The sequence below is a fragment of the Cyprinus carpio genome, chromosome B14, assembly GCF_018340385.1.
Source record: "Cyprinus carpio isolate SPL01 chromosome B14, ASM1834038v1, whole genome shotgun sequence".
NCBI classification, from domain to species: domain Eukaryota; kingdom Metazoa; phylum Chordata; class Actinopteri; order Cypriniformes; family Cyprinidae; genus Cyprinus; species Cyprinus carpio.
The window spans coordinates 7,657,583-7,675,747 of record NC_056610.1 but is presented as its reverse complement, the minus strand read 5'-3'; the positions used below and the strand labels follow the sequence as shown (position 1 = coordinate 7,675,747).

Sequence of the window (18,165 nt, the reverse complement as noted above, 5' to 3'; positions counted from 1 at the left end):
AACAAATTATGTAATTTCATAACCTTGAAAATTACCAGCTCGGCAGAGTTCTCTGTTAAATAAATATACTGTGTGCTAAATGAATAATTAGCTGCTTTTATTCAGCAGAGAAAAATATGAAACCGCTCTCAATATTTTGCCGTTGCACCCCAGTGCACAAGTGAAAGTTTTCAATTAAAATTATCTGTTGTGAGTGCACTCAGCGTTTCTCTCATTTACAATTTAATGCATCTCTCGTCTGCATGTCATTCAGCTGGATTTCTCAAATACATCATGCGGATTTCAGCTTTGTCAATATCTTGGCTTTGGCTGATGGGGATTTTCACACTCTTAACACTTTAAAAAGAGTAAAATGTTAACAGCACATAATCAAAACCATACTGACCTGCATCACCCATACTGACCTGCATTACCCACTTTAAAATATTGCCACTTAACATTAACAGGATTAAGCCAATGGAGTGGAACGGAATAAATTTAACACACAAACACACACACCCACACACACACACACACACACACACACACACACACACACACACACACACACACACACACACACACATACAGCTCTGCTTGACACAGAGAAACTGTCTCGTGTCCATGAGTGTCTAGCCACAAGACATTCAGTGTTTTACTGATGACAACTCATGAATCAGCCCTCTGCAAGGTTAGAACCGTCAACTTTTATTTACCACCAACACAAACATTTAACCAGTCACAACAAGACTTTGAGTTTGTGTGACTGTAGTGCTGATGCACTAATGCACACACAACTGTCATTAGTTCCATTACAATGCATTTATTGATAAATTATATTGCATTAAGTTGTTTTTAAAATGTCCAGCATGATGTATTTAAGTAGAGCTCTCTAAATGGTCTTTACACAATTGAGTTAAGGCTGCTACATATTCTGTGTACAGATTCAATGCTGCATAAAAGCCAGATTAATGCAGCTCTTATCTACCTCAGAGGTGGCTATATATCTTTAGCTTTTTTCCTTGCTTTACATTTTAGTGCATAAAAAAGCTTAGTGCCTTTTCTCCAGGTTGCATGTCAGCCCTGCTATCATACAATACCATACAGAATAAAAAATAAATGAACAAATTCATATAACAGGCATATTACCACCCTCCTTTCAGGCTATGAACTCTTCAAGGACAAGTAAGTGACGTGACATACAGCCAAGTATGGTGACCCCTTACTCAGAATCTGTGCTCTGCATTTAACCCATTCAAAGTGCACACACACAGCAGTGAACACACACACGGAGCAGTGGGCAGCCATTTATGCTGCGCCGCCCGGGGAGCAGTTGGGGGTTCAGTGCCTTGCTCAAGGGCACCTCAGTCGTTGTATTGCCGGCCTGAGACTCGAACCCACAACCTTAGGGTTAGGAGTCAAACTCTCTAATCACTAGGCCATGACTTTCCCAAAGTAAGTGTCTCCTCTTATTATCACTTCGTTATATTATGTTGGATTTGTTGGAATGGAATGATTTAAACCTTTTATAGTTTTAAAAAGGCACCCATTTTGTGGAATGAGTCTCAAAAGATTATTTCTTCATTAGTAATTTTGCGGGTTAGGTTATGTTTTTTTTTAACTAGTTTCAGAGGTTTTTGTGAACGTTAAAGACAACATTCAGGAAACAGTCTTTTTTTTTTCTTCCAAACATTATGGGAATGATACTTTTAAATAGTCCCTAAACACATAAGCATCCAACCAAAAACGTTCCATAATGCATAGAAATAATGTTTTTGTGCTTACACTTTAAGAACGTTATTAAAGACCATGGGTGCGTTTCCCAAAAGCATCGTGTGAGTTTAAGTACATCGCAGACCCATTGAAACCAATAGAGCTACGATCAACGCGGCCCAGATAACTTTAAATAATCTTGTGTTAACAATATCGGAAGAATGTTAGTTTATAACTATGAGAGAACTTTACCAGAACGTTCTGAGAACGTTTCCTGTTTGCTGGATTAGTTATTTTAATCCCTTATGTTTATAATTCCAAAGCAGTGTTTATAATATTATTTCAATATATTATCACGATGTACACGATGCACATTTACAGCACTTTGTTATTCTTCTAATTATTTACCAATCGGAATCGTCGCACATTCAAGAAAAACAGTAAAACAAGGCGTATACACTAGAAGCGGGTTCTTTGTGTAAGTGTAGTGGTGCTGAACGGACAGCTCCCTCATTGGGGAACGCCTAATATCCGTCTCGCGCCGTTATGTTTACTTCTAATGAGCTTAATCCATTGATTTTATTTATTCTCTTTAATTAAAAATGAGCTAATATTCCCATCGCTCTCTCTCTCTCCCCGCAGCTGAATTCACTGCAGTGGACAGAGGGCAGCTCAGAGCCATTACAGGCCGATTCCAAATGAAAACCGAGGCTGGTTTTAATTTGTTAGCAGTGATCAGGGAGCGCGTATTGATTCCCTCCGCACAGCACTGGATGTTTTACAACTTAAAGTCAACACCTGCGTATTACCTCCAGCACAGCCCAACCTCCGCGTTTGTTCCCGAGTGAATGCACCACTCCCTTTGTTCTACATCATTTATGAGACTGAAAGACTTGGTGCGTCCCAAATCCCATACTTATGCACGATTGTATGACGATTTGTAGTATAAATAGTGCGTAGAGTAGTGCGTTCACACTGAAAATTCCAAATAGAAAAAGTGCACTTTACCCGGATGATGCACTTAAATAAGTGTGCAATGTTGGAAAGTGCATAATGTATAGTGCGTCATTTGGGACGCAGTTTATGTGTGAGCGATGCGACAAAACTGCAAACTTGACGTTATAATAGAAAGGTTTTGATAATTCCAACAGCTGCGTTTGGTTCAGTTATTAGAGCTTGAGTCACGTGATTATTATTTGTGGCGTCGCGTCGCTCAATGTGGAGAAGAGAGAGAGAGAGAGAGAGAGCGCGCGAGGGAAAGTGGGCGGAGTCGCTCACCGTTCCGTTACACGGGTCCGTTTCTCACGGTTGTGTTCAGTGTAGCAGCTGCGAGGATCTGAGGAAACTCACTCACTCACTTACCCTCCCGTGTCTCGGATACTTAACGTTCCCGCTCGGTCTCCAGTCACCCGCTCGGGAGCAGAGGACCGTCCCGTCTTGAGGTGAGTGAAGCGAATGATGAATAACGTCTGTATCAAATGAAGCCAAATTAACGCAGACGCCAGTGGAGCTCGCGCTGAAGGAGCCGCACGCGGAAAGCGCGAACCGTTAAAGTCCGTTGTCAGATTTTCTTCTCAGTCCTCAGGGACGGTTAATCATATCAGATGGACATATTCATCGGATTTATAATCCAGAAATAATCCGCGCCCTTCTTGTGAGGCTCTAGAGTTGTTTATTGGATAAGAATCAGACAGTGAGCTTTTTAATATCTTATATTTTGGGCGTGTTTAAAACGAAGTCCTCTCAAACTCAAAAAGGCTTGACGTCTTTACCTCAAGTGCCCCGTCGATAATGTCCCCTGCTCTCTTTTTCTCTTTCTCCTCCAGATGATGCTGAGTGCCGGTCTGTTCGTGTCTCTGGTGGTTCTGACGGTGTCCGTTACCGGCAGCAGTGACGGAAATCCTCTGGACAATGATAAGTGGATGAGCACCGTGTCCCAGTACGACAAGAGCAAATACTGGAACAAATTCCGCGACGTGAGTTTTTCGCTGTATTTCCTTCTTCTGCTGGGACACTTGTGTGCCTATTTTGCAGTCAAATGTCCCCTCAAAGGTCTTGTAGTCATTATAATTAGCTTAATTTAGAAACAAAAGTCAAAGGAAGGTCTTTGTGTTTTTTAAGCCTGCTTGGGATTTCTCTAAATATCCCCTGAAGAACAGCAAAGCTTACCGAACATCATTTTGTTGGATTTGCTACAAGCCAAAAGCTTCATAAATTGGCAAAATAGTTTGTTAATTAAAGTATGTGATGTCAAAAGGTGTATTTTAGGGTTAGGGGTTGTTTAGTGTTCATAATACACTTCAAAACAATGGATATGGGTATGAGCTTGTCTGTGTTGGGCTGTATTTACATTTGTCTACCATTCCTACTATGTAGTAGGCAAGCATAAAATACCTTAAAATTACTGTTAGGTAGTATTTTTTGTGCTTTTTCAGGTGAATATATTACTCACAACCTGTCAAGAAATTGTAGAGGATGATTATGGACACTTATCTACTAGCTATATAGTATGCAAACGGCAGTAGGTCAAATGATGTCTGAACACATAATAGCACGAGAGCTGTTAGATTTGAAAAGCTGAAGAAAATAAAAATTGGCAGGGAATTGTGAGATCTTTTCAAATGTATGCTAGTGCTATAGACATCAAGAAAGTTGTTAGTTGTGGTTAAACTGTACTTGTTTTATGATTTTGTACCAGGGCCATAAACTATGGAAGCTTGTTTCTGCCATGGAATAAAAATTTTTTTTTTCTTTCTTGCAAATCTTTATATTGCATATTAATTTTTTTCTCTGAATTATGAGATATAAATTCAGCATTGGAAAAAAGTAAGAATTGGGACATAAGAAATCACAATTACCATTTTTATTCTATAGAGGAAAAATATTGGTGAGATGGAAACCAAGAAAAATGTCATAATTCTGAATTTGTTTCACCATTATGACCTTTTTCTTCCTCAGAACTCTGAAAAAATAAGAATTGTGAGTTAAAAAGTTGCAATTAATTTAGTCCATAATGGAAACAATAAACAGAACTGAGAGTATAAACTCAGAATTCTGAGAAAAAAAGTCAGAATTCTGAGATACTAAGTCTATGACTTTTTTTTCCATCAGAACTGTGAAAAAAGTATACATTCTTTGATAAAAAGTCGCAATTGCCATTTTTTATTCTGTAGCCGAAAATAAAACAAAACAGAATTGTGAGATGTAAACCCAGAATTTTGAGAAAAAAATAGTTCAGAATTTATATCTCACAATTATACATTATAAAAACTATTGGTGAAAGAAGAAAAATGAACACATTTTATTATGCAATATAATACTCAGCACAGTGTTTTTGTGTTGGAAACCATGGAAAGTTAAGTTGAACACATTTTATTATGCAATATAATACTCAGCACAGTGTACTTATTATTATTTTTTTATCCCATGCCAGAATAACCACCTTAAACACAGAGGAATCCGATTTTGCAAGTTTTTTAATATCAGATTCATAAAAGAGCACATTTGGTTCCTAAATCCTGAATATGTGGTTACAGTCTTCTTGTAGTGAGTCCCAATACTGCCCGTAAACTTCAGCAGTGATGTGCATAGCTTTAGAATGCAGTCAAAGTATGCCAATTGGGATGCAGACTGTGCGTAGCGTGCATGTGTTGTGTAATCCACACCGGAGAGACTGAGATCTGGAAACGAGGAGCAAGCCTGTCCATAAGTGTGTTCGGAGGGTCTCAGCTGTGGGATCCATATGGGGAGTGAGATTCAGAGGCTCTTTATATGGATGAAAGTGATTTGCAGGAGGTGAAATGAAGAGTCTCTTCATGCCTCTCCTCTTTCGCTATGCATCTCTCTCTCCTCTCATTCTTTATCTCTGCCTCTTTCCCTCTGTGTCAGTAATTTTTTCTGTGTTAATGAGAGGTGATATTATGAATGCTGATGCGGTGAGAGACGCTTTGAAAAGGAAGGTGACAAGGACGTTAGCACATAAATGAACACACACACATACACACGCTCATATGGTTCACACTGAACAGCCGCCAATACTGGAAAAATCATTATGGGTGGGCGGAATGACCGACATCTTACATCTTGGTATGTGATCACAATTTTTTCCTGAAAAATCAATGCGCAATTGGTTAATGTATTAAATAGCCATATGGTAATAGTATTTTTAGATAAGCGGGCAAATTAAATACTGTACACATTAAAGGCACTTCATGTCCTTTTCACTTTTTATTTGGAGGACACACAGCAAAAAATCATGCTATTGATGTCTGGCATCAGTACAAAGCCAGATTCGCTTTATATAAGAGCAGAAGTTGCATTATTAAACTTACTGGGTGAAGAAATGGAATTTAAGAATTCATTAGCGTGAATCTAAATTGAATTAATGCACTACAGGAGGTTGAAGTACAATTATTAATTGTATTTGTCTGAATTGCAGTTCTAAAGAAATTTAATTATGGGAAATGAAGTGTTCTTTCACCCTGACGCATAATAAGTTTATTTATTAATATGAGGATGTGTATATACCCTTTTTTTACAAAATTGTACAAAAAAAAAAAAAAAAAAAAAAAAAAAACCCTGCAGCGTAATTTTTCACCCAAAGTTATAAGTTAAAGGTTATTGAAGTACATTTTACAAAAAAAGTAAATAAAATAAATAAAATAAAATTAAATAATATTTTAACAAATATTATTCTTTATTGTGTACATTTTTCTTTATTTATTTATTTACAGTTTTTCTACTTAAAAATGTAACATTAAATTTCATGTTACTGCTTCTTTGTAATTATTTGTAAAATTCACTAGCAGTTTCTGATTGAAAATAGTTTCTACACTGTTTTTTTCAGTGCATAAAACTTTCAGACTTAAAGACTTAATGACCTTTTTATTTAAACTTTCAAACAAGGCTTTGTCAAGCCATAATGTAAAGTTTGTCTTGACAAACCTTCCTTTTCTAGTTACTTACAGTTTTTTGCATTCTGCATTTTGCATGTCAGTTGTACTTCCTTCAATTCAAATTTAAATTGCAATTCTGCATCCTGTTTGCTGTCTCAATTAAAATTCAGGAATTGAACTGGAACTCAAAAAAAATCTTCAATTAAATTCTGAACGCTCCACCCTGTTGTAAATTGACTATATATAAATACATTGTAAAATGTAAATTGACTATATATATATACATACTGTTTATTGCAAAGCAGTCCTTTTCTAATATTTCTACAGTAGTGTAAATGCTATGCAAAAGCTTTGTCACACATTCCTACCATTGTGTGGTAGATACGTCATAATGTGTTGCTCTTTATTTGTGTACGTGTGAGTGTGTGTGGTGTGAATGTGTGTAATAACTCCACAAGCTCCATCAATCTGTAGGGTGAGAGATGACAGGTAGTGTTGAGCCCACGGTTTAAAAGCTTTAAACTGAAGGTTTCCTGAGGATCTAGTGCAGAAAGACATTTTTAAACACATACTGTACACACACACATTTTGAAAGGCTTTCTGTTCCAGTAATAGTCAGAAGCCTGAAATTAGTGGTCGTTTTAAAGGTCGTTGTGAAATCTGTGTAGGCCTGTCTAATGCAGTGCTCTGGCTGAGCAGGTTTGATTCAGTATTGTTTTTCCATTCACTTTTGGCATTAACTTGCTCAGCAATAGGCCCTCTGCAGTGAATGGGTGCCATCAGAATGAGAGTCCAAACTGCTGATAAAAACAGCTGTTTGAATCCACATGACTCAAGTCCAAAAGCTTTGTGTTTGTAAGAAACAAATCCATCATTAAGACATTTTCAACTGCAAACCATTGCTAAAATATGAGTCCTCTATCCATAATATTGCTTTCTCCAGAGAAAAAGTAATCTGGTCTGAATTAGGAGAGAGATGTGCACAGATCAAACACCTAAATAGTTCTAAGCAAATATGTGGGTTGATTTTGATGTGAGAGGACAATAGGGGATGAACTTTTTTACTTGAGGAAGCATTATTATGGATTATGGACTTGTATTTGGTGACGTCAAAGTCATGTGACCTTGTTATTCTTCATTTAAAGCCTACGTTTATCTAGGCAATTTTATTTAGGCTTCAAGATTCATAAACGTTATGTTAATTTGTGAAGATTGATGAACAAACTGTATAAGAATAAAAATTTTGTTGGTCCCACAGTTTATTTTCTGCAATAATCCAAAAGCTAATGGTAAAATCCTATTGGATTATTGTTGAGGGAAACGGTGATGCAAACTCCCAGGTTGGTTTACAAAAATGCGTCATCACTGCAGCACTCATTTAGTTCAAGGTGATGTTTGTTAACAGAACACAAATGAAGTTGTCCTCAGTTTTTTGAAGCACCAGTACGTGGATGATTTGCAAAAGAATGATGAAGCTCATGGCGTTTCATGCAGCATAAAACTCTTTTTGCTTCTAATCATAACCTTTACTTTTTAAAGACCAGTCAGTGTCTGTAGCTTTTAGTTCATTTGTATGCTAGTGTACTCATAAGTTGACAAGATTAACTTGCAGCAGATTTAAACATTAAAAATTCAGTCTTTCTCCTCTGGGAAAACTGAATAAATATTTTTCATGAGTCATCTCACAATATGTTCTGCCCAAACTTCCTGTTTCAACAGGAAACACATCAACACAGGAAAGAAAATTGACCTTGTCAAGTTGTTTTTTTAGGAATGAAGGACTGACTATCCTTGCTAAAGGCTGATGGGTATTGGATGTGGTTGGACAGTAGAGGTGAGGTTACAGCAGGAAAGTCTGGATGTGAACAGGAGGTCTGATTTTTTAAAATCTCATTAATGAAATGCTTTAGGTTTGTGCTGTGCAGCGGTGTGTTGTTAAAGGATGGAAATATTATTTTGTCATTGATTTAGGTGTATGGGATTCATAAAGTCATCATTAAAATGAGTTTTGAATGCAAAAATCAATTGTTTGCCAGAGTTAAAAACAGCTGAATTTGGACGTCAGAGATCTAACCATCATTTGATCATTTGAAAAGTGCAAATTCAGGAGGCGTTATACTGACTGTACAGTTCAGTTTGATTCGATTCGGTGGTCCTTTTAAGTCATTTATGAGAGAGCTCAAAGGGCACAATCATGAGAGAGACCTTGTGTATGTGTGTGTGTGGTATGGATCCTCTGGGGCCGCTGTGACTGCCATGTAAATGAGCCTCATTACTGAGAAACTGCTCACCGTCTAAACGAGAGGGGCGCTGAGGACAGCAGAGGAGAGGCTGGAAATTTTGGTTTTGTTGATGCTCTATTGTTCTCCAGAGGTAAGGCGGCTTGTGATTTACTGTAATCACTGGGATTCTGAGTCTTAAGAGTTTCTGTCTTTCTGTTTCTGGTTCAGTTTTGCTTTCTGTTGCTCCTTTTCAAAGGAAATAGTGCTGACGTCAGTGCGGAGGATCTGTGAACCTCTCTCGGGTCAGACCTGCATTTCCAGTCACTTCAGAGATGAATAATGACCCAGCTGACTACATTACTACATTACCTACCCTCTGAGTACTGGTAGTAGGGTTCCAGCGCGTGGGGCAAATTTCAGAATTGAGGAACTATCTCTGTTTCAGTTAATTATTTAGAATTTGTGTTGAACTGGCCTTAACTCACGGGGGATAGATTGAAATTTGAATTGAAATGACAGCAAGAGAAATTTACTGAATTGACCATTCGCAAAGACCCACCTATCGCCGACAAACAATGCCGCTCTCACGCTACACGTTCTCACACAGTGAAAAATAAATCGCAGAGCAAATAGGAAACTGACAACACACCGACAGACAAGACAGAGCAGGCTACTTTTTGGTATGAAACAAAAATTTGGTAATTTTTAAAGAAATTCAACAATAAATAACTTTTTTTATTTATTTTATCTTTAATGACAGATCCCTGTATTGCCTCTGTTAAAGTGGCACTTGGACCAATCATCTTTTCATATTTACTTAAAGCAAGAAAAGAACATGAATGAAAATTTAGAACATATTTTATTACAACTGTGGAACACACCATTTTTCAAGTTTAAGTCTACCAAAGTTAATCTACTCTCTTGTTCGATTTGTGGTTTGAATACAGCTGCAGCTCCTGGGCATGCACACATCAATATAGCATAATTTTTTGTCATGCTGAACAATAATAATTATTTTTGCATTACTGTTTTTGCATTATTGATTAGGGTTGGGGAAGGTGTAGACGTTAATAAACGCAATTTCAGACAAATTTCATTAGTAAATTGGGATTTATTACAAAAAAAAAAACACTAACATACTCAACAAAAAATATTTTACATACCACATAACAACAAAGCTCTTAAAGAAAAGTCAATTGCAATTCAGAAAAGTTTAACGTAGGCAAGGCTTCTGGGGAAATGAAGAATTATTCCATTATATCCAATCCATCCATCCATCCGTCCATTGTTCTATTGTTTAATTTATATGCTGTTCTGTTTATCATTGTATCTTTCTATTGTTACATCCATCCATTTTTTCCTATTGTTTGATTTATTGTTTGAAATTGGTTTGTTGTTCTGTTTATCGTTGTATCTTTTTATTGTGTTATCCATCATTCTGTTTTATCCTTCTGTTGTTTGACATACATCCAACCATTTTATTGTTCCATCCATCCATCCATCCATCCATTCTTCTATCATTCTATCTGTTGTTCTATCATTTCTATCGTTCTATCTATTGATCCATCCAATCCATCCATCCATACCATCTATCCCATCATTCTATTTATTGTTCTATCGTTCAATCATCATCTACTGTTCTATCTATTTTCTATCTGTTGTTCCATCCACCTACTCATCCACTCATTGTTCTGTTTATTGTTCTATCATTTGATTTGTTGTATTGTTTTATACTGTCTATTATTGTATCTTTTCTTTTATTGTTTTATTGCAGAATAACAATTTATTTGAATTTCAAATTACTATAATTTTACTTACATTCAAATTCAAACAGCATTCTGTTTACTGCCTCAATTTAAATTCAGGTATTGCATTCTTCAATCCCAGCGAGTAGTAAACAATTCAAAAGCATGAAATTTGTAAATAAATTTATTTTAATTCAGACGAAAGGTGAAAATAGAGTGGCTGGAGTTGAGTAGATTTACTGCATGACAAAAATAGGAATTGAGTGCCGGTCGACTGAAAGCAAATCGCACAGCACCTCTGAGCAAAGTGTCAAGCACTTTAAATGTATTCAGATTGGCTGTTTATAATGAGAGAGGTTTGAGTTTTTGTGGTTTTAAGTTACTGACCTGCTCTCTGCTTTCTGATGTTACTGGCTCCTTGTTGAGGACCAGCAGGTTTAAGGAGCCGACGTGGAGCCCTTTTCTGACATCTTCTCCTTTGTCCTACGTCTGACTTCCCTTCCCCCTTCTCTCTCTGTCTCTTTCTCTCGTTCTCATTCACTTTCTTTGACACATACTGACCCTGTGCTCCGTCAGCCGTGAAATCAGCCCTGCAACACACACACACACACACACACACACACGCACACACACGCACACACACACACACGCACACAAACCACGCACCACACCTGCCTAAATCAGCAGCCATATCGTTCTGCCGTCATTAGAACCGTCATCATAAATCCAAATCAACAAAAACCAGACATAGTTTTTGCATCTAGCTGTGCTATTTTATATTTGGTTCCTTCTACCTTTGGCAAGTGTGTGTGTGTGTATTTGTGTGTCTGTGTGTGTGTGTGTGTGTGAGACGCTGAATCCTGCGCGATACTCCGAAGGCTGTTTTCTATTAATTTGTTATTCATTAGACTGGGCAGAAAGAACCTGAACAGAATTGCTGAGGGAACATGACTGTAATAGGAGGCCGGTGTGTAAACCCACGGGAATGATCTGTGTGTGTGTGTGTGTATGTGTGTGCTGACAGACGGTATTACACTGAGTGCTCACAGCTGGGACTATGATGACTGTGCTGAGCATGTTCCGTGAATGTGTGCATGATGAGAACAGAGGGATGAAGTGAGAGAGCTGCAAGGACAGATTTCACTTCTGAAGAAAGAAAGACTGAGTTTGGAACTATAGTCATTTCCATTCTATGGAAGCCTATGTTATAGATAAAATGTCAAAATCACAGGTGCGCTCAGATGTACCTATGATACACAAAAGATTAAGGTTGGCAGCAAAGTAGGTTTTAAGTCTCGTTTGCTCATTTTTTTAAAGTCTCTTTTGCTCACCAAGGCTGCATGTATTTGATCGAACATACAGTAAAATATTAATATTGTAAAATATTATTTAAATGTTATTTAAATTTTAAAATGTGATTTATTCCTGTGATAAATAAGAATTTTCAGCATCATTACTCCAGCCTTCAGTGTCACATGACCCTTCAGAATTCATTAAAACACACATATCCCCTTTAAAAAACAAACATTACTAATGTCAATGTCAATTTAACTCGAACATTAATTTTTCAAGTTGCTATAAAAACCCTCCAATTTCCTTTTAAAACCCAAAATGATATGACAAAAGTTTTTCTCAAATGAAACAGTAAAAAACACCCATGAAGAAACTACCATAACAGCACTAGATATATATTTTTTTATTTAACTACTCATATATTGAGGCAGCAGAGGCTGAAAACACAACTAGCCACACTAGCACTTTATAATAAACATAGTAAACAAAACCGCGCATCTGTGCAAACAACGACACACACAAAAATGCACGATTCATATACAAATATTATAAATAATATTAATACATCACAATATTCACAGGCGCTAGTCTGTTGCAAATTGAAATGAACTACAATTACCTACACCCATCCAAAACTATCCAAAATCTTGTCAAATTCCGACACATAACACACGAAATCAAATACTGCCAAATTACAGAAATCATAGAAAAACCACAAGAAAATACAGAAAAGATCAGTCTTTGTAAAGAAATAAAAGGTAAATAGGTGTAAAGATATCAGTATTTCTCCAAATATGTCCACTTCTGGACTAAAAGCCCTAATGGATGCTATTCAGTAATGCTTGCACATGACTACCTCGTTCTGAGTATGGTTTTATGAGAACGGCTTGCACTCATAATTTCTCTATGCAGAAAAAACCCTGCTTACTGACCCCAAAACTCTGAACAGAAATCTAAAACCTGCTGGTGTTTCTCTCTTTGGTCCATCAGACAGTGATAACCCACAACCCGACTGAGGTGATTATGTGACCCTTGAGATGTTTTGACATGCCCTGACATTTGTGCTTATTTCAGCTACTTATAACATACTATTGACTATGTGGCCACACACATTTTTTTTTTTTTTTTATGCAGCACAAACTGTGCTAAGATATAATATGGGAGCAAGGATGGATGTACATTGTTAGCATTTTTTTAGAAAAAAAAAAATAATATATACAACAACACACACACACACACTCACACACACACACCCACACACACCCACATATATATATATAGATATATATATCTATATAATATATATAAATATATATATATAATATTTATATATACATTTTATATATTATATATTATAGTATTATGCATGGTAAGTTTTTGCAGGGAAAAAAAAACATTTGCTGAAATACTGGCCATAAAAACCATAGACCTGAATAGTTCTGAATAAGTCTTTTGAGTAATCAGTCTTGTAGGCTAGAATATTTACTTCAAAATGATGTGAAAGTCATTCTGCTTACTCGTTCACAGAAAAAATATATTGATTTAAATTTTTTAAAGAACATGTTTTGTGATCGACCCCCATGTGCGAAGAAGGTGACAATGCTCCATGAATATTTAGTGGATTCACACCTGACAGACAAAATATGTTCCCCTAATGGCCCATCAGTGTGACTGTGACTTTGAGGCAGGTAAGAAAGAATGAGAGGACAAACAAAATATAATTTAACATAATTTTTTTTTATTATTTGTAATTTATTCACAACACAGTATAATTAAAACATATATTATGAAGGTCAAAGACACATTATTGTGCATACTGATCTAACAACCGAGATGTGAACAGACTTTGAGTCATTCCTAAAAACAGATTCTGTTCAGCAAGTGAAACAAGTAAACCATACCTGATATTTAAAGGGGTCGTATGATGCGATTTCATTTTTTCCTTTCTCTTTGGAGTGTTACAAGCTCTTGGTGCATAAAAAAGATCTGTAAAGTTGCAAAGACTAAAGTCTCAAATCCAAAGAGATATATTCTTTATAAAAGGACTGTTTCCTGAACCAGTAGCCTACAATGCATCTGTGGCACAAACGCTGTTTCTATAAAGTTGGGTAGTTCCAACTTTGCAAGGACAAAGGGACAGTCTGGTGCTTCTGACGCACAAGCTTTAACCGAACGTTACGCTTTTTATATTTTTAATAATTGCCAGTGAATGATTCAAACGCGAGTTTTGAGCAGTGTAGAGTAGGCTTGTTTGTTTTCTCTCCTATCCTTTCAGATTACTCAATTTGTCAAAATAATCAGTATCTTACTTGATTACCAAAACAATAATTAGTTAGAGCCCTAGATTAGTTAAAATATGTAAAAATACAACTGCATTGTTTTAATTTGTGATATTAAAAGATAAATATTTTGTCATTTAAAAAAATATATATAAAAAATAGTATTAAAATATTGTCTCATTCTAGTGTAACCAAGTTATCTGTATATCTCGTGAGCTTAAGTGTATTGTCACACACGCAAAAGCCCCCTAGTGTTGATAAGTGGTGATATAGCTCATAATTTCCACAATTAATGATACAGCTCATTCTTCAGGTCCAATCATATTCATGAACAGAAAAAAAAGTTTGAATACGGAAAGTGTTAACTTTGGCCATAATATCCTTTTAAAATGTTAGAAGTTGCCAGATCATTGCATGCTTTTGTGCTGCATTTATATGTTTATTTTTTAGTGTAATACTAATTTGAAAAATAATAAACAAAAATAGTTTAAGAAAGATCTCTGATTTTAGTCCTTGAAAACCAAAAAAAAAGTAGTGCTTGAAAGGTCCTTGAAAGTCCTGGAATTTCATTTAGCAGTTTCTGTACAAACCCTGTTAAGTGTTTGCTGCTTCTTTCCATGGATTCATGAAAAATAACCATCATCAGTAGTCAAGGAGCTTGTTTTACCATAGAATATCATTGTAGTTGAACATCTAATGTTGGTACAGCACTCTCAGAGGAAAACAGTTTGAAGAGACTCAAGTGAAAGTCAGCACGTTTCATCTGGGGTGCAGGTTTCTGATCACAAAAAAAACCAAAACACAAACAACAAAAAAATGACAACACACACACACATATATACACACACACACACACCTCACATATATATATATATATATATATATATATATAATATATATATATATATATATAGTATGAATTTTGTAGTCCATAGACCCACGCATGCTTTTTAGTATCGTAAAAGGACATTTTATACCAGATAAACTAATTTATTATTGTTTATAGAACGGTAAACAAATATAGAATAGATTTATAACATAGATTTTGCAACCCATAGTTATTAATAATAAACCTGGTCTAAATTTTTAGAGACGTAGCATTCATCATACACACACAACTACTATTATAACATATTTTTATATAATATATAGAACAAAAAAATCATCATCGCATTGTAAGAAATTTAGATACATTGAAGTGCCTGTCATATTCAAATGTTTCACTCGAATTCAAACATTTTATTCAGGGATAAACATATTCATAGTTTGGGGGAAAACCCATTTAGTAAATGTGTTCAAGTTTATGCCACAATAACACGTAAACTAATGGAAAAAATAAACATTACTGACCACATCTGTCACATTTCACATTCCGAACCTTTTCCTTTCCTAAGAAAAAATCTGTATTATTACTCCCATCACAGCAATATTTATTCTGAGGTAGATTGTGTGTTATTCCTCTCGTCTTCTCCCTGAAATGAACAGTAGCCGAGATGAACTAGATGAATCCTCACACTTTGTGCATGGAGCTGATGTGGGCGTTTACATGCCGCAAGTCTCATGTGGACAATTGTTATAACACAAAAGCGCAAGTAATATCCGTGGGCGTGGTCACATTAAAAATTAATTAGATCAGAGAAGAAACTGGAACCTCGTGTGGGTTTCATACGGGATTACTTTATCACAGAATATTTGTTTTCAACATGGCTTCATTTAAAAGTAGAACACTTTCAATTCTCTCTAGTGTGGGTGCACACATGTCTGTGTGTCATGTATTCGCTGAGTTTCAAAAGCAGTTTGCGGAGACAGATGACAGAACACACACCCTGTTTATTTTCTTTTTTTTACAAAAAAACAAAATTATATATCTAACAGTTTCGAATGATGTATAAAACTTATTTGTGTGACAAAAATTGACAGAGTTTTTTTAGTGTCTTTCGCACTGATCTGTAAAAGCTGGTCACGCTGGTGTCGCCACTGATCTGTAAAAGTAAGCTGGTCACGCTGGTGATACCGTCGACCCCTGGGAGTTAATGTGTGTGAGGGAATGCTTTTATTGACAGAGCTGGAGACACACCGCCAATCAATCAATCAATCAATGCAAGCTCAATCAATCAAGTCAATCAATCAAATCAATCGGCTGCTTGAAAAGTAAGCAGTCCGCTGAGAAGGGGGCGGAGAGACAGTCGGACACACAGGGGGGCAAGAGAGAAAAAAGAAAATACAAAAAAAAAAAAAAAAAAAAAAGAGGGGGAGGGGGGGGGTGGGGGATTCACAGGCGCTAGTCTGTTGCATTTGTTAATGTATGCCTAACCTTGGTTTTATCCAAATCCAAATTTGGCAAATTCTGTGACATTTCCCCCGGGAATCCACGATGGCAAATTCTCTTTATTCAGAAACTCATAGGACCCACAGAAAAAGATCAGTCTTTTGTAAAGAAATATAAAGTAAATATTTGTACAGATACAGTATTTCTCCAAATATGTCCACTTCTGACTAAAGCCCTAATGAATTGCGATTCAGTAAATGCGTGCACGTGCCTACCTGCTTATATTGTTGACGGACGGCTGTGTTTCTCTCCTCTATGCAGAAAAAACCCTGCTTACTGACCCCAAAACTCTGAACAGAAATCTAAAACCTGCTGGTGTTTCTCTCTTTGGTCCATCAGACGTGATTTGTGGTTAAACCCCACGGGCTGAGGTGATTTTGGGGCCCTTGCCGAGGTTGTTGACATGCCTGACATTTGTGCTTATGTCAGCTACTATAACATACTATTGCCAACACATTTTTTTTTTTTTTGTTTATTCATCAACAAACTGTGCAAAACATAATATGGGAGCAAGATGGAGTTACTGTTAGCATGTTTTTAGAAAAAAAAAAAAAATATAATATATATCACACACACACACACACACACACACAACACACCATATATAGATAATATATATATATATATATATATAATAATATAATTTATTCATGTAAGTGTTGCAGGGAAAAAAAAATTGCTGAAATAAGGCCATAAAACCCATACTGAATAGTTCTGAATAAAAGTCTTCCTTTGAGTAATCAGTCTTGTATGCTGAATATTTTCTTTCAAAATTGATGTGAAAGTCATTCCTGCTTACTCTGTTCTCAGAAAAGAAAAAATATATTGATTTAAATTTTTAAAGACATGTTTTGTGATCGAAAGCCTATGTGCGAGGAAGTGACAATGCTCATGAATATTTAGTGATTCACACCTGAGAGACAAAAGGCCGTCCCCTAATGGCCCATCAGTGTGACTGTGACTTTGAGGCAGGTAAGAAAGAATGAGAGGAGATTGAAATTTTATTTTATTTTATTTTTTTATTATTTGTATTTTATTCACAACACAGTATAATTAAAACATATATTATGAAGGTCAAAGACACATTATTGTGCATACTGATCTAACAACTGAGATGTGAACAGACTTTGGTTCATTCCCTGAAAACATGATTCTGTTCCCAGGGAAACAAGTAAACCAGACCGGATATGTTAAAGGGGTCGTATGATGCGATTTTCATTTTTTTCCTTTCTCTTGGAGGGTTTACAACTCTTGGTGGCCATAAAAAAGACTGTAAGTTCAAAGACTAAATCTCAAATCCAAAGAGATATATTCTTTTTTATAAAGGACGGTTTCCGAACCAGTAGCCTACAATGAAGCTGTTGCACAAAAGCGCGGTTTTTCGCAGAAACGTTTAGGGAGGGGGGGCCAACGTGTGCAAGGACAGTCGGAGCGCTTCGGACCCCCATCCTGGAACGAACGTACGCGTTTTTTATAGGTGAAGCAAGGTGGGGGCCAAGGAGGATGCAACCGCGAGTTTTTGAGGCAGGGTAGAGAGTAGGCTTGGGTTTCGCGCTGCTCTCCGAGGCCTTGCAGAGTACGCAAGGGTGCAAAAGAAGCAGTGAGATGGACTGTGAGGACCAAAACAATAATTAGTTAAGAGCCTAGATTGGTTAAAATATGTAAAAATACTGCTGCCATTGTTTTTAATTTGTGATATTAAAAAAAATA

At 36.3% G+C, this 18,165-nt stretch overlaps 1 protein-coding gene across 7 annotated transcripts in view; it reads left to right on the top strand.

The window, feature by feature from the left end:
• The first annotated feature begins 2,949 nt into the window (after window positions 1–2,949).
• The window catches only part of spock1 (SPARC (osteonectin), cwcv and kazal like domains proteoglycan 1), a 221,201-nt gene continuing 205,985 nt past the window's right edge, over window positions 2,950–18,165 (top strand). For 2 of the 7 annotated variants that reach the window (XM_042737922.1, XM_042737921.1), the window contains exons 1-2: window positions 2,950–3,134; window positions 3,519–3,668. In XM_042737922.1, the coding sequence (XP_042593856.1) occupies window positions 3,519–3,668 (150 nt within the window). In that variant the 5' untranslated portion in view covers window positions 2,950–3,134. The remainder of the gene's footprint in view (window positions 3,135–3,518; window positions 3,669–18,165) is intronic. The other 5 variants (XM_042737917.1, XM_042737920.1, XM_042737918.1 and 2 more) reach the window with 3 other exon arrangements.